The 25,495-nt window shown below is 45.8% G+C and overlaps 1 protein-coding gene across 1 annotated transcript in view; it reads left to right on the forward strand.

The window, feature by feature from the left end:
- The window catches only part of GFPT2 (glutamine-fructose-6-phosphate transaminase 2), a 44,775-nt gene that overhangs the window by 12,624 nt on the left and 6,656 nt on the right, over positions 1 to 25,495 (forward strand). Inside the window, exons 2-15 of the mRNA XM_052642947.1 lie at positions 4,387 to 4,494; positions 5,484 to 5,582; positions 6,361 to 6,486; positions 8,756 to 8,814; positions 9,464 to 9,598; positions 11,267 to 11,328; positions 12,852 to 12,931; positions 13,367 to 13,484; positions 18,080 to 18,243; positions 19,606 to 19,701; positions 19,781 to 19,878; positions 20,150 to 20,270; positions 22,920 to 23,077; positions 23,503 to 23,617. Coding sequence (XP_052498907.1) covers positions 4,387 to 4,494; positions 5,484 to 5,582; positions 6,361 to 6,486; positions 8,756 to 8,814; positions 9,464 to 9,598; positions 11,267 to 11,328; positions 12,852 to 12,931; positions 13,367 to 13,484; positions 18,080 to 18,243; positions 19,606 to 19,701; positions 19,781 to 19,878; positions 20,150 to 20,270; positions 22,920 to 23,077; positions 23,503 to 23,617 — 1,539 coding nt within the window. The remainder of the gene's footprint in view (positions 1 to 4,386; positions 4,495 to 5,483; positions 5,583 to 6,360; positions 6,487 to 8,755; positions 8,815 to 9,463; positions 9,599 to 11,266; positions 11,329 to 12,851; positions 12,932 to 13,366; positions 13,485 to 18,079; positions 18,244 to 19,605; positions 19,702 to 19,780; positions 19,879 to 20,149; positions 20,271 to 22,919; positions 23,078 to 23,502; positions 23,618 to 25,495) is intronic.

Here is a 25,495-nt window from a genome sequence, read left to right on the forward strand (position 1 = left end):
ACATCTGTAACTGCTCAGAAAGCACACTGCGCATGTTTTAAAATATAAATTCTGCATCTTAATACTTGTATGCAAATATATCCTATATACGGTAGCATCCAGTACCTAGAAATGCAAAATATAATGTTTAGCACTGTATAATTTTATCATCTTTTTTTGACTGAGTGTGTCTAGATTAATTTTAGCAAGTTAAATTTCATGTGATGTGACCCTTGTTACTGCTTCAGTTCCGTTCAGTTCAGTTGCTCAGTCGTATCCGATTCTTTGCAACCGCATGGACTGCAGCATACCAGGTCTCCCTATCCCTCACCACCTTCTGTAGTTTGCCCAAGTTCATGTTCACTGAATCGGTATGCTGTCCAGCCATCTTCTCTGTCCATCGCCAACTCCTGGAGCTTGCTCAAACTCATATCCATCAAGTCGGTGGAATATAATATTTACTTAATTGAAGTTTAATCATTCATTCAATTATACAGCATTAACTTGAATATAATCTAGAAACATTACAGAAATATCACATGAGTGGTTTGCTATATAATTATTATCAGTCCTCAGTTATATTTTGGCAGATTGCCTTCTCCAAGGTTTATCTTTGGCAAATATTTTCTCCAGTTTTATTGAGATATAGCTGACATATAACATTGTGTAAGTTTAAGGTACACAATATCAGTTCAGTTCAGTTGCTCAGTTGTGTCTGACTCTTTATGACCCCATGGACTGCAGCATGCTAGGCTTCCCTATTCATCACCAACTCCCAGAGCTTGCTCAAACTCATGTCCATCGAGTCGGTGATGCCATCCAACCATCTCATCCTCTGTCGTCCCCTTCTCCTCCTGCCTTCAGTCTTTCCCAGCATCAGGGTCTTTTCCAATGAGTCAGTTCTTTGCATCAGTTGGCCAAAGTATTGGAGCTTCAGCTTCAGCATCAGTCCTTCCAATGAATATTTAGGACTGACTGGTACACAACATAGTGATTTGTATATGTATATATGTATTGGTATGTGTTATATATATAGCTGTTTATGTATGTACATGGGCTTCCAAGGTGGTGCTAGCGGTAAAGAACCTGCCTGCCAATGCAGGAGACATGAAAGATGTGGGTTTGATCCCTGGGTCAGGAAGATCCTCTGGAGGAGGGCGTGGCAAAACCCACTCCAGTATTCTTACCTGGAGAATCCCCATGGACAGAGGAGCCTGGTAGGCTACAGTCCATGGGGTTGCAAAGAGTCAAACATGACTGAAGCAACTTAGCATGCATTCATGCATATATATACATATTGCAGAATGATTACCCCCAGTAAGATTAATTAATATTCATCACCTCACATAATTTAATTTTTTCACTGTGATAACAGCATTTAAGATCTACTGTCTTAACAACTTTGAAATATACAATGGAATATTATTAACTGTAGTCACCATGCTGTACATTACATCCACAGAATTAATCTTATAACTGGAAGTTTGTACCTGTGGACCACCTTCACCTAATTCCCTCACCCCTTACCCCCTACCTCTGGAAACCACTAATCTGATTTCTTTATTCATGAGTTAGTTTTTTTTAGATTCTATATATAAGTGAGTTCATACAATATTTGCCTTTCTCTGTCTGATATAGTTCACTTAGCATATTGCCCTTAAAATTCATGCATATTGTCACAAATGGCAGGATTTCTTTCTTTTTTATGGCTGGATGATATTCCATTAATATTACATATATATATATTCCACAGTTCCTTTGTTCATTCATCCATCAATGGACTCTTAAGTTAATACAGATTTGGGGTCATTTTATTTAGCATCCCTGGTGGCTCAGACAGTAAAAGAATTCACCTGTAATGCAGGAGACTTGGGTTCAGTCCCTGGGTTGGGAAGATCCCCTGGAGAAGGGAATGGAAATTCACTCCAGTATACTTTTCTGGAGAATTCCATGGACAGAGGAGTCTGGCAGGCTATAATCCATGGGGTCTCAAAGAGTCGGACACAACTGAGCAACTAACCCTTATGCAAATAACCATGCATTTATTGAACAAGGACCATGTGCCAAGACACAGTAAGAAATATAAAGATAGAAGCACCTGCCTGTGACTCTGTCAGGAGATTTAGATGTCTCAGGATGTAAGAGCACTGGGCAGCCACCAGAGCAAGCAAACACTTCTGGTCAGGGCCCGGATAAGCCTGCCCCAGAAGGTGGGGTTGGAGCTGAACTGTGAGAGAGGCAAGTAGGGCAAAAGGACAGAGAGGTGATGTTTTGGAACACTCCCAGAGCCAGACATACACAGACCTAGGGTTCATAGTCTCAAGCACTGGAGTGGAGGAGTTTGAAAAGAACCATCATGATGACTGTTTTTTTCTATTTGGGAAAATCTTGTTTTGATATATGAATGCTGAAAATAAAGCCAAACAAAATCTTCTGACTGGTAGACCTTCCTTGATGATAAGGATTCCCTGTGGGGCCAAGAGATGATTTGATGCTTGCTATTCATGACCAAGATAATCACAATGGTGTGATCACTCACCTAGAGCCAGACATCCTGGAATGTGAAGTCAAGTGGGCCTTAGAAAGCATCAACTACGAAGAAAGCTAGTGGAGATGATGGAATTCCCGTTGAGCTATTTCAAATCCTGGAAGATGATGCTGTGAAAGTGCTGCACTCAATATGCCAGCAAATTTGGAAAACTCAGCAGTGGCCACAAGCCTGGAAAAGGTCAGTTTTCATTCCAATCCCAAAGAAAGGCAATGCCAAAGAATGCTCAAACTACCTCACAGTTGCACTCATCTCACATGCTAGTAAAGTAATGCTCAAAATTCTCCACGCGAGAGATGGGAATACCAGACCACCTGACCTGCTTCTTGAGAAATCTGTATGCAGGTCAGGAAGCAACAGTTAGAACTGGACATGGAACAACAGACTGGTTCCAAATAGGAAAAGGAGTATGTCAAGGCTGTATATTGTCACCCTGCTTATTTAACTTATATGCAGAGCACATCATGAGAAATGCTGGGCTGGAAGAAGCACAAGCTGGAATCAAGATTGCCGGGAGAACTATCAATAACCTCAGATATGCAGATGACACCACCCTTATGGCAGAAAGTGAAGAAGAACTAAAAAGCCTCTTGATGAAAATGAAAGAGGAGAGTGAAAAAGTTGGCTTAAAACTCAACATTCAGAAAACTAAGATCATGGCATCCGGTCCCATCACTTCATGGGAAATAGATGGGGAAACAGTGGAAACAGTGTCAGACTTTATTTTTGGGGGGCTCCAAAATCACTGCAGATGGTGACTGCAGCCATGAAATTAAAAGACGCTTACTGCTTGGAAGGAAAGTTATGACCAACCTAGACAGCATATTAAAAAGCAGAGACATTACTTTGCCAACAAAGGTATATCTAGTCAAGGCTATGGTTTTTCCAGTGGTCAAGTATGGATGTGAAAGTTGGACTGTGAAGAAAGCTGAGAGCTGAAGAATTGATGCTTTTGAACTGTGGTGTTGGAGAAGACTCTTGAGAGTCCCTTGGACTGCAAGGAGATCCAACCAGTCCATCCTAAAGGAGATCAGTCCTGGGTGTTCTTTGGAAGAACTGATGCTAAAGCTGAAACTCCAGTACTTTGGCCACCTCATGTGAAGAGCTGACTCACTGGAAAAGACTCTGATGCTTTGAGGGATTGGGGGCAGGAGGAGAAGGGGATGACAGAGGATGAGATGGCTGGATGGCATCATTGACTCGATGGACATGAGTTTGGGTGAACTCCGGGAGTTGGTGATGGACAGGGAGGCCCAGCGTGCTGCAATTCATGGGGTCGCAGAGAGTCGGACACGACTGAGCGACTGAACTGAACTGAACTGATTGTATAACAGTAGTGCTTGTTAAATGTAATGCTCCAAGCCACAAGGCCAAGTGGAAAGTGGAACTAAGGCCCCAGCCCCTGCTCCTGCCCGTGGCGGGAGGCTGAGGTGATCTCCTTACCATTCTTCCTAGGAGTGTTCGGTGCAAACCAAGCAGTTCACATAGCGGGGACTGCCAGGTGTCCCTAGGTAGTTGCTTTGTTTTGCTGATCTTTTCTATTATAAATGCTGCCACAGTCGACGATGTCTTCTACAAGTATGTCCAGCAGAGAAATCGTGGAATCACAAGGCCATGCTGTGTGTGTGCGTGTTCTTCACAGGCTTCATGGGTTCTTCAGTCACTGCAGGAGGACCGCATACTGTGCCCTTCTAGAAGCAGGAAGGGAGTTCGGCTCTTCTCCCATCGTGTCTGGGGAAGGCCTGCAGAGGAAGCTCTCCAGTGATGCACCTCCAGTGGTGTCTGTGTCCCCAGAAGTGTTTTCTTCTAAACATGAACTAAGTGTTTTGAAAATGTATAATTTCCCCCTCTTTTAACAGGAATCTTTGCCTACATGAATTACAGAGTCCCCCGGACAAGGAAGGAGATTTTTGAAACCCTCATCAAGGGCCTGCAGCGGCTTGAGTACAGAGGCTATGACTCAGCAGGTAAGCTCTGCAGGAGACCACCATGCAAATATAATGCTTGTTCATTAAAGAAATTTGAAATTTCTATGGAAAAGTAGAAAGGAAAAACAAGGGCAAGAAAGAGTCCATCAGAAGCGCCCCCGTCAATATCAGTACCTCTTCTGGTTATCTGGTGTCTGGGGACAGTGAGGTATCACAGTTATTTATTGTTTTTCCCTAATTACGCTTATGCAGTTCTGTAATTTTTTATTCTTCTTTCCCTTGCCTTGTCATTTTCCATTATCCTCAATGCTTCCTAACATAATCTAAGTGACTGCACAGTACTCTTCTGGATGGCTATCTCACAGTTCACTTCTCCATCCACATAAGAGGTGGCTATTTAGTCTGTTCCCATTTTTAATTAAGCAGCCTTAGGAGAAAAAGAAGAGCCAGATAATTATATATCCCTATAAATGCTTAATTGGAGAAGGAAAAGGCAACCCACTCCAGCATTCTTGCCTGGAGAATCCCATGGACAGAGGAGCCTGGCAGACTACAATCCATGAGGTCGCAAGAGTCATACACAACTTAGCGACTAAACCACCGCCACCGCCATAAATTCTTAATAGAAAGCAAGATGAAAGATTGCAGAAACACTGGTGCAGTGGAAACACTGTTGCTAACGTAGCAGAATGCAAAGCACAGAAGCATTCTTGAATGAGCCCCCTGCCTTTGGTGGCAGATGTGGTGGCAACCCGTCCTGCAGACAGGCCTCTAGGAGTCATCCTGGGTTAGCGGCCGCAGCAGGGGCTCTAGGCTTGTGTGCCTTGCTTGCCGGTAAGCACTGCCGCAGTCATAGCCTCTTGTTTCCAAGTTGATATTCTAACACTGTCTGGTTCTCTTCTCGGCTGCAGGCCTAAAGAATGAGAATTAATAAACTCGGTTCTATAGCCCTCACCCTGGGTTGCTCCCTACAGTGAAGTGTGAGAGACAAAACAAATGCCAATACAAAAATCATGTTTACTTTACAGGTGTGGCAATTGATGGAAATAATAATGAAGTCAAAGAAAGGCATATCCAGCTAGTCAAGAAAAGAGGAAATGTCAAAGCTCTTGATGAAGAACTTTACAGTAAGTGGAAGACTTGCCAAATGAGAGTAAAAATAGCCTACTACTGCTAAGTCAATTCAGTCGTGTCCGACTCTGTGCGACCCCGTAGACGGCAGCCCACCAGGCTCTGCCGTCCCTGGGATTCCCCAGGCAAGAACACTGGAGTGGGCTGCCATTTCCTTCCCCAATGCATGAAAGTGAAAAGTGAAAGTGAAGTCGCTCAGTCGTGTCTGACCCTCAGCGACCCCATGGACTGCAGCCTTCCAGGCTCCTCTGTCCATGGGATTTTCCAGGCAAGAGTACTGGAGTGGGGTGCCATTGCCTTCTCCGAAATATAGCCTAGGTGACTTTAAAAATCTTTCATTCCAACAGCATTGGAGACTAAAAACTTAACCTATTCAAGCATGGAAAAACGGAAGGAGGGTTAAATCCATGTTGCAAAACTGTTGCCCAGAACATGGGATGGTTTATTTCAGGTGATGGTGCTCTGAGAATTGTTTTCAATATTTAGTACTTATGTATTTTAATTTTTCTGGCAAATGATACTGCTTTCCCATTTATGGTAGGGACCTATAATTTTATTTTTAAAGCAAGTTTATTTCAAGTAAGTGACTTAAGTTATTGATAAGTACTAAGTAACGCAAGGGTCTGGCAGAAGCCCCCAGAATGGGGCCTTTGTGGTTTGTGATGAAATGTACTTTTGGTGTGGCTGTGTCTCCATTTAATGAAGCCACCTTAGGTAACAGCATCACATCAATGCTTATTTTTAAAGTGTGGCATACATTTTTCCTTCATCTAGAACAAGACAGCATGGACTTGAAGGTGGAGTTTGAGACCCACTTTGGCATTGCCCACACACGTTGGGCCACTCATGGGGTCCCCAATGCTGTCAACAGCCACCCACAGCGCTCAGACAAAGGCAACGGTATGTAGTACAGCCTTGCTCCCCCGTCCCAGTGGTTGTGACTGGCCCTGTGACGTGTGTGTCAGAGTTGATCCACACTCAACACCAACGGGCTTCTCAGCAGCCCTGTCTTCCCTGAGTATCCAAACTGGTGACCCTGGCTGCTGGACAGGAGGCAAATTCAACCTGGCCTCCTATCTGCAGACGCCTGTGGGGTAGTGCTCACCCCACGGGCATCCACAGGAACACAGTGGCCCTTCCCACAGATTCTGTTGGCTCTGGGGACCCAGCCTCAGGGGGACTTGGTGGTCCAGAGGGTTGAAGACCTGGGCATTGTTTCTCGATTAAGGACCAGGGTGTTCCAGAGGGCAGAGTGCCTGAGGGAAGGTACGCGTTCACCTCTCATCCAGCTGTACCAGCCCTGCCTCTGCAGAGGGTTGTCCTTGCCAGGGTAGGCAGAAGTGCTGATCTTGTCTGACATCTGGGTTGCCTGCTCCAATCCTGGCCTTCCAGCTAGCCCTGCACCAAGTCAGCCCCCAGTGGACCTGGGTCCACATAACTTGCCTGAGCCCCCAGCATAGTTCTTTGTGTGGTAGTTCTCTTAGGTGATGCCCCCAGGTCCCTCTCATGTGGGCAGGACTTGTAGGTTTGGCGCTACCGCTGGAAACTCTCAGACTACGTGCTCAGCCCCCAGGGGTGTCAGGGCCTCTGGGAGCAGGACACACGGGCATACAAGAAGGAGAAAGGGGACAATCCCTGACTCCTTCCGGGGCTTCAGGGGTGACAAAGATCTGAGACATCATCTACAGGGTCTCCACTCTAGTTTGGGCCTGGTCAGGCCAGAAGCCCCCACAACCCACACTCAGTCATGACGGGAAGAGTGTCCGGGAGAGAGAATGATCTCTGGAGTCAGCCAGGGCCCCCCAACCCCAGGCTGATTCCAGAACGCAGCATAATGGAAGTTCTTGCCAAGCATCGTATTAGAGCAGGGATCAGATACATAAGAGTCATTGTGGGGTATTTATTGAACATGTTGAACATGTTAGTCACTTCAGTCGTGTCTGACCCTGTGTGACCCCATGGACTGTAGCCCACCAGGCTCCTCTGTCCATGGGGATTCTTCAGGCAATAATACTGAAGTGGCTTGCCATTTCCTTGTCCAGGGAATCTTCCTGACCCAGGAATCAAGCCCTGGTCTCCCACACTGCAGGCAGCTTCTTTACCATCTGAGCCACCAGGGGTATTTACTGTGTTGGCTGAAAAATTTGTTCTGTAACATCTTAGGGGAAAACCCCAAACAAACTTTTTGGCCCACTCAATACTGTTAACTAAACACTTGACAAGCCTCACTTACTGTTAGTTGTTGGTGAAGCCAGGCCACAGGAGATAGCACCTCCCTGGTGCTTTCGCCCCTGTTCACACTGTGGTGCCTGGTGCCAGCTCCTCCCTGCCCAGTTTGGAAGAGTGAAGCCTCTTCCAGAGAACAGGAAAGCCCGCTGCGTGCCTCTCAGCAGAGCAGCCACATCAGCCCCAGCCTCCTGCCCACTCACATGATAGGGTGGACCCCACCTCACTGCAGACAGTGAGTCTGTGTCCCCAAAGCAGGGAGGCTCCAAGGAGATCCCCCCACACCCAAACTTGGAAGTGCCTGCCCTGACTCAGGATGAGTAATTGAAAATAAAACAACTGGGAAATAAGATTTGTAAGATTTCTCTAACTCATCAGTGATAATTGAAGAGCATACTTTCAAGGAAGACTTATACCCAACAGCTGCACTGCATACCAAAATTACACAAAGAAGTCTTTTACAAAAAAAACATAGATTCCTGAAAACAAATTGTTGATGGGAAGTTAAGGCAATAGGCTCTGATCAGAGAAAGTGTGACAGGGTTAAGAAAACAATGTGAGGGAACAATGTCACAATAGATATGAAAAAAAATGGAGAAGGGAGTGGATATGAAGACAGTTAATAGATAAAGAAGGGTTAGTCATCTCACTTGACATAAATACCAAAGTCTATTTCATGATATTGTAGCCCACAAATCAGAACTCAGTGCCTGGCCAGCCTGATGGATGCTTTTCATCAAAGGAGAAATGTGTTATTTCCTCAGGTTTAAATTGTAGTCATGGCAGTTGTCAGTTCTCATCTCTATAAATGAAGTTTACTTAACACAAGTGTCTATATAAGCAAAGTTCATAGAGTTTCAAGCTGTCAAATTGTCTGTCTTCACATCTGACTTGAACTTCATGTCTTCATAGCATTTCTCTCTTGACTAAACTTTTCTTCCAGAATTCGTTGTCATCCATAATGGGATCATCACAAATTACAAAGACCTGAGGAAATTTCTGGTAAGATTCTTCCCCTGGGTAACGTCTAAGTCGAGTGATATTGGTCTTTCCCAGAAACTTTCCAAGCAGCTTATTTCCTGCTGGAAAAAAAGGCAGGAGCAAATTGCCATCCACCCTTGGCTACATCACCACACTGGATGCAGACCTTATCCCTGGCTCAGCCTCCTTCTCAGATCTCGCTGGAGGAGAGAAAAGGGCATTCTCATTTACCTCAAAGGTTGTTTTAGATTCACAGCAGGATCTAAAGAACAAAGTGTGTTCACTAAATAACATACGGACTCATACACCAAATGGAATGCAGGGTGGGAAGACAGACGCAAGCGTCTCAAGTATGAAGAGGTTGTGGTGGTGGTTGGGAGGTGGTGGATTTGACTCAATGTATTTGATCATTTTGATTGCTACATTTTTTGCAACATCCAGATTAATTACAAGGACAAGCTTCTGAGGTGGGATGATCTCAGGGAGGACTACAGTGACTCAGCTGTGTTAGGCTGTGGGATTCAGGCAGACATTTCTCATCCCTTCCCTGTTTTCCTTGTTCTCGCCTTAAGTCACTCCAAGGACAAGTCATAAGGGAGGAGAGGGAGCTGGCCAGGCCAGCATTGCACAATGACCGTTATCTGACAGTATGTCTAACCAAATATTCCAGGAAAGCAAAGGCTATGAGTTTGAGTCAGAAACAGATACGGAAACCATTGCCAAGCTGATTAAATATGTGTTCGATAACAGAGAAACTGAGGACATTACATTTTCAACATTGGTGGAGAGAGTTATTCAGCAGCTGGTAAGTTACAGTTCTCACTTATCTAAATCCTCCCTTCATTCCTTTTCAGTTTTCATCAGCATTTATTAGGCAAACCCGCACCAAGTACCTGAGGATTAAAGATGGCTTGTCTGCGGTGTCTGGCCTTGAAAGGTTGCATCCTTGTAGATATGGGAGGAGTTCTGAGGTTTTGGTGGGGGTACTGCCCAGGAGAGACCCCTCCTTGGAGGAGGAGGTAGAGTAGGCCCGTGTGGGATGGTGGAGGGAGGAAGAGGGGGCTCCAGACTTGCTAGAGTCCACCCTCTGAGCATCGATGCCGTCCATAGCTCCCCCAAGATGGGGGCAGTTTGGAGACAGTGTTCAGGGCGAAGAGTCTGGAACATCTGGGGTCAGATGCTTCTTTGGGTACAAACAGTGCAGTTTAAAATATGTGACCCTTTGGTCTTTTCAGTCTTTTTTTTTTTTTTTAAGTAAGTCTGCTGTTAAACCCTTTGCCCTATGACTCCTGTCTTGGGGGACCTTAATTTATAAATAAAAGCCTGTCCCATAACTAATGCACAGTGAACCAGTTTAGTTTGCAGCATAGTATTTCCTCTTTTCCATTTGTAATTTTAAATTTTGGGAATGCATCCCAGTGGTGGCCCTTTTAAACGTCAGCAGTGTACCCGTAGCAACACAGAGCTCTTTTTGGCAGAGACTGGGAAGAACTTTTCTTTTCAGTCCTACTTCATTATTGACAAAACCAGCAAGGTGAATATCAGGCTCCTCAGATTCTGTCTGAGCCCCCTTCATCTGGGGCAGTTTGAAAGACCCTTATAGGCCTAGAGTTGCTGGCCCTGGGATATCCCTGGCACTGGCCATAGCATGAGACCTTGGGTCTGCCCAGGTCTTAGAAATCCAGACTGATAGCTGGCTGTACATAAAGTCAAGTAGGGTCCTGGTTAGTATGGATGGTCAGAATGTAGAAGAGAGTTTTGCATCAAGGTTTTAAATAGGGAGAATATTTGGAGTCTTGAGTTAGGAGAGCTATATTCTAATTCTGGTTTGCACAAACCAACAAGGTAAGACACAGAGTCGTTATTGCCATAGAAATAATAATTATAACAACTCATGCTTCCATATGTCAGGCACTGTTCTAGGCACTTAAAATGCTTTGGCTTACAGAAACCGTACAAGATAGCCATTCACCATGAGGCACAAAGAAGGCTGAAACGATTGCCCAGTTTAGGGGAGGAGCCAGAGTTTGAACCCAGGCACTAACATGTGTTGAGCTAAACGTAGGTCCTAGTTTAGCCCCTTTAATCCTCACGATTGCTCCCCGAGTAGGTACAGTCTCTGAGGCCCAGGGCAGCACCCCTGGCTGCAGTTCTCATTTCCTGAGGTTCTAGCTGCAGCAGTCCACCCAAGTCATCACAGAGCCAGAAACTGTTTCTTCCGGGCCTGGACAGGGTGATTTGTATTGCTCACTGGTGTTTGGCACTTGACTGTGGTATGGTCGGTTTCTCTTTCCCCTCCTGACATCCCTGTGCACGTGCCATCCTGTATTCAGTACCCTGAGTGAGTGGCCCCAGGACTGCCTGCAGTGAAGAGGTCCCGGGAGAGCTGTCTGGAGTCGTGGATTGACTGGGCTGCAGCAGCCGAGCTTAGCCAGAGTAAGTTGTTCTTCACTCTTCTTTCTTGTCTTTTCAGGAAGGTGCATTTGCCTTGGTTTTCAAGAGCATCCACTACCCTGGAGAAGCCGTGGCCACAAGGTAAGGCGGAATGCACTGACATTTCCAGTTACAAACAAATAAAATCACTAGCTTGAGGCACAAGGTAGGGGCAGGGCTTCTGGCAGAATGGAAGGGACGTGGCTGGAGTTTCTGATTTAATTAAAAGAGCAACTAGAAAATTGGATGTTTATTTGGAATCTCTAGATTTTTTTTTTAGGAATTGACAACAAATTCAAACTAAAAATAAAATTGGATAGCAAGGGCAGATCCAGGTTTCAGGTCAGTTTCAGAAGCTCCCTTTAGAAAAAGTATGTAAAATTATGAACATGAAATCAGGAAAAAAATGAATGTTGATTTGAGTCCAGTAAAGAAGAGGCCTTGAAAGCCAAGGGGTCAAACTTCATCACCTTCATGCCGGGTGTGACCCAAGAATCAGCTGAGAGGGCCTGGGTCAGCCCACACATCCTTCTGTCCGAGCCCTGTGCTGTGTGGCCCCAGGACTGTGTGGGCTCACACAAGTGGGTGTGTGAGTGCCATCAGGTAACCACCCTCCTGTGCATCCACCATCTGTCTATCTACCCGTTCATCTGTCCATCCCTTTTATCCATCCACAGTCAGTCTGACCATCTACCCATTCATCTATCCATCACTCCAACCAATATTTGTTGACACTTACTGTGTGCTGAGCTGGGGACCCAGGGCCACCGGACCCTTAAGGACTGGACGGTTGTACAGGAGGACAGGGCTGGGCTGAGAATGTCGTTCTCTGTGATGGGGGCTGGGAGGCAGTGCACAGGGGGCCCAAGGGGAAGCAGGTGTCGGCCTGGGTAAGGCAGGCCGAGAAACCAGTGTGAGCAAAAAGCACGGAGCCTCAAGTGAGGGATCTGCAGTTAGGCCAGGGTGGTGACAGGGAGGGGCACTGGGGGGGCTTAAGGCTCCTCTAGTCTCAGTGGGTACCTACTGACACTTTCTATGTGCCAGGCCTGGGTGACCGCAGCGAACAAGGTTGTTTGGACCCTACCCCATGAAAGCCAGGAGCTGGTGGGGAGTTGGGAGGTGGCCAGAGGCTCAGCTCTGTAGGGTCTAGGGTTGCCCTGTGGTTGCAGGCTTCCTGCTGAAGGCCCCAGGGAGCCCTGGAGAATGTGTCTGTGGCCCAGACTATCACAATAGCAAGGCAGGAAATTATGTGACTGTACTATAATTTTATTTTTTCTGGATCAGGAACTAAATTGCTATTTGGAATTTAAGTCTTTCAAATTATAGAAGTATAAAATGCTAGTTGGTCCCTGTTACATTTTGAAACTCCTTTTAAAATCTATTATTGCAATGTTACTATTTTGAATGCAGAAGAAGGTAGTGTGAAGAAGCAATAAAGCTTTATTTTTCTAAATTATCTGTAATTAGTGGTTCTAAAACTTCTGGGACAATCTTTGGGATGTCTCGGGGTTACTTTGCCCTAGGAAGGGGGCGCAATGTGGGTACCGTCTCAGTGTTCAGAGGACACCCAGCCCAGCCCAGGGCGTCAAGGCAATAGGTAATTCAGTTCCCTCTTATCCTTACAGGAGAGGCAGTCCCCTACTCATCGGAGTAAGGAGCAAATACAAACTCTCCACAGAACAGATCCCCGTCTTATATAGGACACGTAAGTTTCTTGAGAAGGACTTGAGCAGCACGGCACTGTTCTGGAGGCAGCAGCTCCCCACAGAGGCAGGATGCATCCCTTCACTCTGCTGGGACCAGGTCCAAACGGTTTTCATGCAACTGAGACTTGGCTCCATGTTTTCAAAAGCTTTTTATCGTGTATATTTTCAAATATGCACACAAGCCACAGGAGCCGCATGAGGTTCTGTTACATAAAGGCACCCGTGTCGTGATTTGAGTGTTGATTTGGTTTGTTTTGTTAGCAATCAATTCAGAGCTCTTCCTATTTGGAGATCTTTTACACAATTTGGCTGATACAGACGAAGCTAAAACTTGCACATTTCTGCACACGTATTCAAAGGGGAAACTGGCTTCCTCCTGTTGTTCAGAGGAAATAGTTGGAACAGGATTTGTGATCCTTCCCTTCATTTTCTAGGCAATATTGAGAATGTGAAGAATATCTGTAAAACAAGGATGAAGAGGCTGGACAGCTCGACCTGCCTTCACGCTGTGGGCGATAAAGCAGTGGAATTCTTTTTTGCTTCTGATGCAAGGTAGCTAGACCTTGTTTCCTTTCTTTCCAAGGATGATATAATCAAGAAAGACTGGCTGAACCCCCTCTTTCTTACTTACCCGCAACTTGAGCTGTTTTCTCAAGGCTCAGCAAGGGGAGGAGGTGACGGCCCTCCCGAGGGAATCCTTGCCCAGTGACCACTTTTGGCCTGGCTGGCATCAGCAGCCCTGGTGGCCAAAGGCGAAGCCCACTGATCTAACAGTGTGTGGGGCTGCACGGAATAATTGAATTAGTTGCCGACATTGTAAAACTGGGAAATTTTCCATAAAAATCTAAACGTCTAACTTTCTGGAAAACCAGCAGATTTGAGCACACCAGACAGTTCCCTCCAGTCCTTCAGGGGCCATTCAAAGGCTGCTTCTTTAGATGGGGCAAGTGTCTCCAGACCTTCGGTCCTTCCTGAACCTTGCCTGCCTTTACCAGAGTCTGACAATTGATAAAAGAGCCAAGATTGAGGGTTCTGGCCCAAAGGATCCCAAAGTCCACGTTCTCATCAGTACACCAAACAGTAATTCTGAAACTTGAGAAAGTACGCTTCATGCCCATTTTAGCGTATCCAAAAAATGGATACACACAAATACACTCAGAAAAGACAGCAGCACTTTCCTGCTGGTTGAAATAGAAAACCATCATGTGCGCTTAGTCGCTCAGTTGTGTCTGACTCTTTGCAAGTCCATGGACTGTAGCCCACCAGGCTTCCCTGTCCATGAGGATGCTCCAGGCAAGAACACTGGAGTGGGTCCCATGCCCTCCTCCAGGGGATCTTCCCAACCCAGAAATCGAACTGGGTCTCCTGCATTGCAGGCAGATTCTTTACCAGCTGAGCTACCAGGGAAGCCCTAGAAAACCATCATAAACACCACCACCGCTACCTCCTTGATCCAAGTGTTTATTATGCCTTTTTTTCCCACCACCCTCTGGTAGGGCCTCGATGTGGAGCAAGGAAGACACCAGGTGAGGCCTCCTGGGAAGCATGAAGTAGCCGGAGCTTGCAGCCCAGGCTGCCAGGCCTATTTCAGCCCACAGCCAGCATTGTACTTAATGCTGATTAGGGAAGGGCAGCGGCTCCCAGACTGTGTTTCTTAGTGCACCATTTCAATAAGAAGCTAATATTTCAATGGTTCTAAGATATATAGTTATTTTATAGATTTTAGTATCTACGAGTGAAAGTGAAAGTTGCTCAGTCGTGTCCAACTCTTTGTGACCCCATGGACTATCCCCATGGAATTCTCCAGGCCAGAATACTGGGGTGGGTAGCCTTTCCCTTCTTCAGGGGATCTTCCCTACCCAGGAATCGAACCCAGGTCTCCCGCATTGCAGGCAGATTCTTTACCAGCTGAGCCACAAGGAAAGCCCAGTATCTATGAGTAGCATCTTACAATTATAATTTGCTATAGTTTTAATTTTTTAGAAGTACATGAAATAATCACAATCTTAAGATCAGTATTACCTTATATTCAGTGAAGTATGGTAGATGTTTCTAAAAAAAAAAAAGCCGTAAGTATGTGAAAGATTAAGCAATTATTTATAGGCAATATGATTATATACTTTTATATGATTATATAAAATCCGCCTGAAAGGCTGTCAGAAGTAATACTCATGGCTCTTCAGAGTATAAAGATGTGGAAATTTGACATTCCAGCAGCAGCCGCTTTGCTGTCAGCTCAATGAGATGGGTAGGAGAGGACCACATCCAGCCTGTCCCCTACTCATGTCTCCATAAGTGACTGGTACGGCTGGCTCTCAGCAAACCTTTGTTGAATGAAAAAAAGTAATCTATTTACCATGGCTGAAAAAAAAAGTTGTAATCCCTTAAAATAAATTTAAATAAAAATAATTCAGAACCTGTTTGGAGAAAACTGCAGAAGTTTACTATGAGAAACAAGAAGAGATCTGAATACAGGGAGAGATTCCACACTCCTTGGTAGGAAAGTCATGTCCGACTCTTTGCAACTCCATGGACTATAGAGTCCATGGAACTCTCCAGGCCAGAATACTGGAGTGGGTAGCTGTTCCCTTCTCCAGGAGATCTTCCAAACCCGGGGATTGAACCCAGCTCTCCCACATTGCAGGCAGATTCTTTAGCGTCTGAACCACCAGGAAAGCCCAAGAATATTCCTGACCCAGGAATTGAACTGGGGTCTCCTGCATTGCAAGCAGATTCTTTACCAGCTGAGCTACCAGGGCAGCCCTAAAATAAATTTAAATAAAAATAATTCAGAACCTGTTTGGAAAAGACTGCAAAAGCTTACCATGAGAAAGAAGAAGAGACTTGAATAAAGGGAGAGATTACCACATTCCTTGGTAGGAAGGCTTAATATTATTATGAAGACATTAATCAGTTTACAGTTAATTTAATAATTTAAAATTATTTTTAAAGAAATTGACTCTTCTTAAATTAATCTATAAATTCAATGTTGTCATTAAATCTTTGACATTCTTTCGTTTGTGTAAGTTTTTTGGAACTTAAAAAAGTGACTCTACAGTGTACTGTGCATAGATGAAAAAGTACATATTGGAAAACAGGACTGGCGGAGGTGACCCTCTCGTATATGAAGGCATGCTGGGTGCTCTCGTGACAACAGTGACCAGCATGCACTGTGCACTGACAGCTGGACACTGTCTGGAGGGCTTCACCAAGACTCTCCCGTGCAGGCATCACAGCAGACCACTGGAGAGGGCACAGTGGTCACCTTCCATTTTGAAGTTGAGGAGCCCACGACGGGCTTAGAGGGGTCATGTCTGTGCTGTCCAAGGCCACAGGCTGGTGAGAGACAGGGATGAGGACTCCACCTCAGGTCTAACCCCTGGGCCTATAATCTTGATGACTCCCCATCCATTCTGTAAACTAAAACAATGATTATATTTAAACATGCAGGTTACATGCACACGTAAATCAAACACACGTACTAAGCCCTGTCTGAAGGAAAGTACAGTGTAAGCAGTATTTCTTTATTGGAGACTGAATCAGGCCGTTTTTACTTCTTCCTCTTGTTGACTGTGTTTTCTGCTTTTTATTCAAAGAACATACATTGTTTAAAATGCTTTTTCTAGTGCAAGGGCTTTCCATCCTACTTTATCTTTCTTTGCTAGGATCTGGAGCTGCCTCTCTTAGAGCCATAAACTTGATTGTTTCCTCTTTTTAACTTTGCATCAGCAGTTTTAAGTGCTCATTCTTCTGCACAGGGTACATATTGGTGTAGCCCTTGGTGGAATGAGCGTTTTTTTCTCTCATGGTCCTTCAAGTACCACGTTCATAGTGTTAAGTGTTAGTCGTCCAGTCACGTCTAACTCTTTGCAACCCCATGGACGATCGCCTGCCAGGCTAGACTGTCCATGGAATTCTCCAGGCAGGAATACTGGAGTGGGTAGCCATTCCCTTCTCCAGGGGATCTTCCTGACCCAGGGATCTCCCGCATTTGCAGGTGAATTCTTTACTGTCTGAACCACCAGGAAAGCCCACCTTCATGGCTTTTGCCATATCTGTGTACCACCTGTACTATTGATTACCTTTCTTTTTCATTTACCATCTCAAGGGGAAAATCGTTATTACTTTCCACACAGAGAAAGTTAATTAAAAAATAAACACAATGACTGCACATTTCATTAATGGATAGATCTTATAGTTACCTTTAAGTTCCGCCCCCCCCTCTTTGCTTGCATGCATGTCTATGTGTGTATAAGAGAAGTCATTTGTCCGAATGAGTTTCCCACTAAATGGATTTTCTGGCGTGCCTCCTCCATGTTCTTCTGTATTTCCTGCAAACAGGAGTTTACAGGTATCTAGAAGCTTGATCATCAGGTTTGATTTTTCTTGGCAGGACTATTGAATAGGTAGTGTGTACTTCCATCAGGAGGCACTAAGTTTCACTGTCTTTTTGTAGGACTGTTAAAATCCGTATCACCGGCCTCTTTCATCCATTATAAAGCAGCTCTCAGATTTTCATCTCTTTGTGTCAGTAGCCACTGATAGACCTTGATTAGGCTATTGACAATTATAAGTTCATAGGTTGATTATTATAATTCTGTCATTACTTCTTTATTAGCTGTATTTCCCTCCTATAAAAAGAAGCTTGCCTTCTTAAAATGTGATTATTCTGAAAGACAGATCATTTGGAAAGGCAAGATAAATGTTCATCCTTTCCCTTTATGATTCAGAATAATGTGTTAGTTCTTGAACATTCTCCAAAGTTGACGTTGTTTGGATCCTGATTTGAAGAAAACAATTATAAAAGGACATCTATGAGATTATTGGGGAAATTTGAACATACTGGATATTTGATGACATGGAGGAATAACTATTACTCTTAGACGTGATAATGGTATTTGAGTAAGGTTACAAAATAATTCTTATCTTTTAGAGCTATAAGCCAAAAGGTTTACAGATGATTTGATGTCTGGGGCTGGCTTCAAAGTAATTCTGGGGGATGGAGGGGTGGGAGGTATGAATTAGTGTAAATACGGCATATCGTAAAGTGCTATTCAGTGCTACCCATACGGACCCACAGTTGAGACACAGTGAGTAACTGTCAAGGGTGGGCCCTGTCTCTGACACCCGCTTTTTCCTTGCTCCAGTGCTATCATAGAGCACACCAACCGGGTCATCTTCCTTGAGGATGATGACATTGCCGCAGTGGCTGATGGGAAACTCTCTATTCACCGGGTCAAGCGTTTGGCTAGTGATGACCCATCTCGAGCCATCCAGACCTTGCAGATGGAATTGCAGCAAATCATGAAAGGCAAGTGTCTTTTGAGAATCCCTGTGCAGCAACCTCAGGGGCATGTATTATGTGGGGGAGACTCTGTCCAGGGTGGGCACCACAGCCTTCCTGCCTGCCCTAAGCACTGGGGTGGGGCTGCAAGTGGTCTGTGGTTCATGCAGCTCAGGGACTGTGGGGTGTCTGACCAAAGGGAACTTCCAATTGTGTCCAGGCACAAGGTCTTCCTGCTTGATCTGACCCCAGTCCATCAGCTACCTCCCTTTAGAACTCTCTAGGACACATTCCTACAGGCCTGCAGTAACAGGAGGCTATAGACTGCTCTCTCCTTGCCAGGGGAGCCCATCTTCCCGCACCCACACTGGTCTCCCTGCACACTCTTCTCCACAGGGCCACCGGGGTAAACTTTTAAGAGCGCCATTCACACCCTCTTACCCTGCTGCATAAAGCCCTCCAATGGCTTCCCACTGCTCACACTCCCAGCAACAGCCCACAGCCACCCACACCCAGCCGGGCACCACCTCATGCACCCCTTTCTCACTATGCCTCTGTCCACCCATCCCGCCCTCCTCACCATTACTCAGACAAGTCGAATGCTTGCTTACTTGGGGTGGGGGGGCACTCAGCTTCTCACAGGACCGGCTTCTGTGGATCATTTCCCCTGAAATGTCACTCCCTCAGAGAGCCCTTCCCTGATCTGTATCTGCAGCGGCCCCCACCTCTCCTCACTTGCTCTGTTTGCTTCATGTCACTCTTTCTAGAAGTCCTCTGCCGAGGGCAGCATTCAAGGACACTGCAGTGCTGGACATCATGCATCTGTGGGTCACAGAGGGCCTCCCAGCCTGTCTGCATACCTGTTGACAGGCATCAGACATAACACCTGTCAGGAGGTCTGGGGTAGTATCTGGTTTCATTCAGATCAGAGCCCTGGGAATATGTGGCTCAAAAGGTTTTTTTGTTTTTTGTCTCAGTACAGAAGTTAGGAGTGTATTTGGTTTTGAAAAGCGGCCTGTTTCCTTGGACTTGCTTCATGGGCACTTTCCTAAGTAGAGGGGTAGTAGGAAGTAAAGCATTGTCCTTTCTTGTGGCCTTGCTAAGAGGAGCATGGCCCAGGAAGGCCAGCCACGCGTTTGTTGCTTACATCCCTCCCTCCCTCAAGCTGCAGCGTATGATATGCACACTGAAGTCAGTAATCATACCCGACCTGACTCGTCACCATGAGTCTCAGATGGGACAATACCTGGAGAGACCCTTCGTAATCTGTAGTGGCCTTTATACATGTCCCTGTGACTGTGTAACAACTTTTCTTCTTGATTAAAAGCTAAGCAGTGGTAGTGTAACAAAATTAAAATTGACTCATCTTGTTGATGTTTGTTTGACCAGGTAACTTCAGTGCATTTATGCAAAAGGAGATATTTGAACAGCCAGAATCAGTTTTCAATACCATGAGAGGTCGAGTGAATTTTGAGACCAACACAGGTAATCCCTCATCCGAGCCCTAGGCCTACGCGTGGTCCCTGTGTCATGTCAGCATTAATGCCCTGCGTGTGTCCTGCAGTGCTCCTGGGTGGCTTGAAAGACCACTTGAAGGAGATCAGACGATGCCGACGGCTCATTGTGATTGGCTGTGGGACCAGCTACCACGCCGCTGTGGCTGTAAGTGCGACAGGCTGGACCCTCCATAGTGCCTGGGAGGCAGTGTCGGCTAGGGCAAGATGAGTCTTAGGTTCTGTCCTGTGTTTGGCCTTCCAAATTTGCTGCCATGAGCCAGTATGAGAACTGGCATGGAGCCCTTTCTCCTGCAGTTGGGCCTGTGAATGCCTGAGTTTCCCTGCCCACCTGTATGCAGCGGTATCTTAGAAGCTCAGCTGTCTTTGTCCCCGCAGTGTCTGTAACTGACTTTAGTTCCCTTTTTTGTTGGCTTCAGACGCGGCAAGTTTTGGAGGAACTGACCGAGCTCCCCGTGATGGTTGAACTTGCTAGTGATTTTCTGGACAGGAACACACCTGTGTTCAGGGATGACGTTTGCTTTTTCATAAGCCAGTCAGGTAAGGGTTGTAGGTTTTCCTTAGCTCACCTCAGGGCTCTGTCCTCTCGGTGAGGCACTGCACAGCTCCCTGCCTCCTCCGTCCAGTGAAGTTCTCTGCACACAGACTGTGTGCCACGTGCTCTGAGGCACAGAGTCATTTAACCCTCAGAGCCATCAACTGCTGTCCCATTTTATGAGGAGGGCTATGCAGCGAAGTTTTTCCTTCTCCTGACATTCCAAGTCCAGGACTCAAGAGCCCCCTCACTGAGGTACTCATAAATGTGTGCTGGGTTTAAATTGGAGGGAAGGTTCATGCTCCTGATTGATCGTACCTTCAAGAACTCCACCAGCAGTCCAGCAGTAGGAGGCATAGAGAGACACTGTTCACATGTAGAGAGTCCAGACTACCCTCTCCCAGCTCAGGAAACCCTGCCTGGGTGCCTTCCTAACGTTCTGGAGCATTTGCTCCAGCTCAAGGCAGGACAGAGGGTCAGGGAGGTGATCCACAGCCATGTGCTTGGAACTCATATGCATGAGCTCTGGGAGAATTCTTATAACACTTAACTATGCAGAATTCTAAACCTTTATAGAAGAGAGACTCACATGAGGAAGTGCCTGGGCTAAGCAGTTATGTTATGAAATAGCTCACCCATTTTGTATATCATAGCCACTTTAACCCCTCCCTTTCATTGGGTTATTTAAAAGTCAATATCAAACATGTTATTTTATCCATAAATATTTCAAAATGTATCTATAAATGATACAAGAAAAAATATAACACCAGTGTCATTATCACAACTGCAGCGTTAACAGAATGCCCTAATATCTTAATATGCTGTTTTCAGCATGAATTTTTAATAACATTTCCATTTCAGTGACAAGCTAAGAAAAACTAACACTGACATACCCACTATCTAGCTGACTGCCTCGTTCCCAGGTGCTGCCCTCTAACTTCAGTTGCCACTTACCTTTGGGTTTATAATTCTGTCAGAACCTAAAAATGTTTCGTGAATTGGTGGGAGCCACGAACCAAAGAATGGAGGTGCATTTAATGTGGAAATAATGCAGTGGTACCTTATGAGTGACTTCATAGAAGGAGTTTAAAGTTTCATTTTCTTTAGCTCTTTACATTAAAATTTTTTAAACTATCAAAAATGGGGGTACTGATGAATATAGATCTGTCCCCAGCTCCCAGCCCTGGCCCCAACTGGTGCTGAGAAAGGGCCATGTGGCCCATTGTGCTAGATGGAAGTCTGAGTGGAAACAGGAGAGGAGAAGTGGGCCGCAGTTGCACCAGGCAGCACTGGAACAAAGTTAGGGCAGCAGAGCCAAGAGTGGTGGCTGTGTGGACACTGAATGTTTGATTTTATCTTATGCATCATGTCTGATTTCACTTGAGTTCTTTAGGACTTACCAACAGGGACTTCTTGCTGGTTTATTCATGAACCTATTTAAATTTGTTTTTTCAATAAAAATAATTTGAGTCCACACTTGGAGGCTACAAGAAATGTTTTCCTTTAAAACAAGATCTGTTTGAGAAGCACCATTTAGGAGCATTCTTGCTTTTTAAATATTAAATTTCAGCCCATTCTGAATGAGGTCGTTTAGAATCCAAAAAAGAATACTGGGAGCCAGACCCGAGCCAGGCCTACTCCATCACCCACAGCTAATTGGCCTTGAGCAAGTCAGGCATTGATTTCCTCCGTCTCTGGACACCTCATCCTAAAGGGGAAATGGAGGTGATGCCTCCCCATTGGGGAGGAGTTGTCATGAGAATTCAGTGAGACAGTGGATGAGAAACTACTTGTCACATAAATAGTAGCGAAATCTTGAATCTGAGAATCCACCAGGGCACAAGGCCAGACAGAGTGGGTTAAATAGGAAATGGGAAGTGAGATAACAGAAGAGTAAGTATAAACCACTCTGTCTTACGATTCAAGAAAAATTAGAGAAGACCAGGGACGAGAGAGTCTTAAGCCATCTTTAGAAAAACTTGTTTCACATATTTTCACGAAAACCTCAATTATGGAATTTAAATGTTCTGTTTACCATTGAATCACACATAAACTTTTAATAAATTCCTTTTAATAAACTTTTAATAAGTTCCACTTACGAATCAGCTTTCATCTTCAAATTACAGAAATGATCACAGTGAAGCACATTAACTGCATTACTAAGCACCCAGGTGTTCAAGTTTTTCCTATATGCCTCTGCGGTTGCGGTCCCCATATGAAGGCCCCATCCAGTTGAATAATTTACCAATTTTCATGAGAAAGGTTTTAACATCCCTAGAACATGCACTTCACACTAAACAGTAAAAGAAGTGATAAATTCATTTCAAACTTTGAATCCAAATCCCCATGAATGTTTTATTTTCCTATTTACTTTTAAGACTAAAGAATTCTCCTTTTTTCGAGATCTAAGTGCTAATTGTGTCTCTGGCATTAGCAAACCTTAAATAAAGAACATCTTACATTTTAAAAAAAAGAGAGAGAAAGAAGCAACTCAAAAAAAACCTGTTGAGCACACATTTTCCTTTCTAAACACACACAAACTGTGTCTAGGCACCAATTTCTGCCTAAGAGCCAGAAGTAAACGAGTCAGGGGTGGAGGTTAAGGCTGGCAGGGCCGCACAGCTGTGAACTGAAAAGAAGGACCTGTGTGGCAGGGGAGACTGCAGACACCCTCCTGGCACTGCGCTACTGCAAGGACCGCCGAGCTCTGACCGTGGGCGTCACCAACACCGTGGGCAGCTCCATCTCCCGCGAGACGGACTGCGGCGTCCACATCAACGCAGGGCCGGAGATCGGCGTGGCCAGCACCAAGGTAGGAGCCACGTGGGCACCCGCAGGAGGGCCTCGGCTGGGTGGGTGGTCCCCTCCCTGGAGGGGAGCCCCGGACTCTGTCTCGTCCGGCCCTGGAGGGGAGCCCCGGGCTCTTCTCGTCCGGCCCTGGAGGGGAGCCCCGGGCTCTGTCTCGTCCGGCCCTGGAGGGGAGCCCCGGGCTCTGTCTCGTCCGGCCCTGGAGGGGAGCCCCGGGCTCTGTCTCGTCCGGCCCTGGAGGGGAGCCCCGGGCTCTGTCTCGTCCGGCCCTGGAGGGGAGCCCCGGGCTCTGTCTCGTCCGGCCCTGGAGGGGAGCCCCGGGCTCTGTCTCGTCCGGCCCTGGAGGGGAGCCCCGGGCTCTGTCTCGTCTTGAGTGGTCACCACATGCACGTGGCCCCAGTTCCACTAGCACTGCTGTTCTGTCCTCAGGCTTACACCAGTCAGTTCATCTCCTTGGTGATGTTTGGTTTGATGATGTCTGAAGACCGCATTTCACTGCAAAACAGAAGGCGAGAGATCATCCATGGCCTGAAATCTCTACCCGGTATGTTCCAGAGCTCACCTGCTCATTGTCAAATCCTGTAGACTGTTCCTGGCTGCTCCTTTGCCTGACTCTCTCCATAAATGATACTGTTAACCATCCCCTTCTCCTCAAAACTTCTCCTTACTGCTAAACTCCTGTAGCAGCCCCCCACTGGGCCAAGATTCCAGTCCACACTTGTCCTCAGGCCATGGAGCCCTGCACTCTGGGCCCCTGTGCCTCTGACCCTTCCCAGGTCCCTTCCCCTCCCGGGCCTCCCTCACCAACTTTCTGACCTTCAGCAATGCCGAGCGCTTTTCACGGGAAGACATTTGTCCTGGCTCTTTCTTCTACCAAAACCCTCTTCCTCCAGCTCTTCATATGACAAACAGCTCCCGTCACCCAAGTCTTAGTTCAGAAATCACCTCCTGAGACCCTCCTTGGCAACCCTAATAGGGGCCTTAATCCTTGCTTGCTGCTGCTGCTGCTTTGTCAGTCAGTCGTGTCCAACTCTGTGCAACCCCATGGATTGTATCTTATCAGGCTCCTCGGTGCATGGAATTCTTCAAGCAAGAGTACTGGAGTGGGTTGCCATGCCCTTCTCCAGGGGATTTTCTTAACCCAGCGATCGAACCAGGTCTCCTGCATTGCAGGCAGATTCTTTACCACTGAGCCACCAGGGAAGCCCAATCCCCTGCTTAGCTCTCTTTAATACAGGAGCCCATTTCTTTTCTTTATATCACATGCCATGATTTGAAATTACCTGTTCTCCTGTGTATTGACCTGTCTTCCCCAGCCATGTCAACTTAGCAAGCACCAACCCTGTCTGTCAGAGTCACTGCTGGTTTCCAGGTGTCCAGCCAGGGCAGACAATCAGTAGTTGCTCAGGAAACACACAAGGAGTGAATGGCCCCAAGGCTCTTCTGGGTGGAGCCATTCCCGGTCTTACCAGACTTTCTTCTGGAACAAAGGGCAAAGAGAAGGCAGTGAGGGAAAACCACTGTGTAACCATGCTAGGTCTCAGGGTCTGAATCGGACCAAGACAACATGCTAAAAATTTTCTTTTATTAACAAGAAATAAAAAATTTTCTTTTATTAAATTTTTATTAAAATTTTCTTTTATTAACAAGAAAAGCATTTTAACTTTAAGCCAGGTAACAATCCTGCAAGAACAGGACTCTCTTCTGGTAAGTGGGCATTTATCAAGATGTGACCCCAAGATCTTGGGGGGCATAGAAGACCCTGTCAGTGAAAACTATTTTTGTAGTAATGCGGTTTTTATGACAAAGAGGATGCTTTGCCTTCCTCACTGTGTGGACATCTGCAGGGGCGCTGGTGGCTGCCACTGGCACTCAGCACTCTTCAGGGCCGAGGCAGCACAATGTTCTCATGACCAAAATACAAGAACTCCACTTAGGGGTGTCTTTGATTATGTGGCGAAATGCATTAAGCTTACTAAATTGTAACACTTTTTAATAGTCTGTGTGACAAATGGGAGGTGTGCAGCAAGCGCGTCTGCTGCACCCTGAAGTCTGATGGTTGTTCCAGAGAAAAGCACCCTGTGGTTGATTGAGTAGCAAGCTGACTTGGTACTTGGCAGACATTTTCTCAAAAGTGAACCGAGTTAGCCCCAAACTTCGAGAAAAGCTGATGATAGTATCCATTGCCAATGATAACCTTTGAGCTTTCAACCAAAACAGGATCTGGAAAACTTGTGGCTGTCAGCTCTGGTGTGACGACCTCCCAATACTCAAAAACATCTCTGATAAGCTCACAGTGATTTTAACAAGTCTAATTTTTTTTAAAAAAATATTTTATAATGAATGTGTCCATTTTTGGAAGATTTGAATAACCCAATGAACCACTATTTTGCAAATGGCCAATGCAGTGTTACAAAATTAT

This window comes from Budorcas taxicolor, chromosome 7 (assembly GCF_023091745.1).
Source record: "Budorcas taxicolor isolate Tak-1 chromosome 7, Takin1.1, whole genome shotgun sequence".
Taxonomy (NCBI): Eukaryota; Metazoa; Chordata; class Mammalia; order Artiodactyla; family Bovidae; genus Budorcas; species Budorcas taxicolor.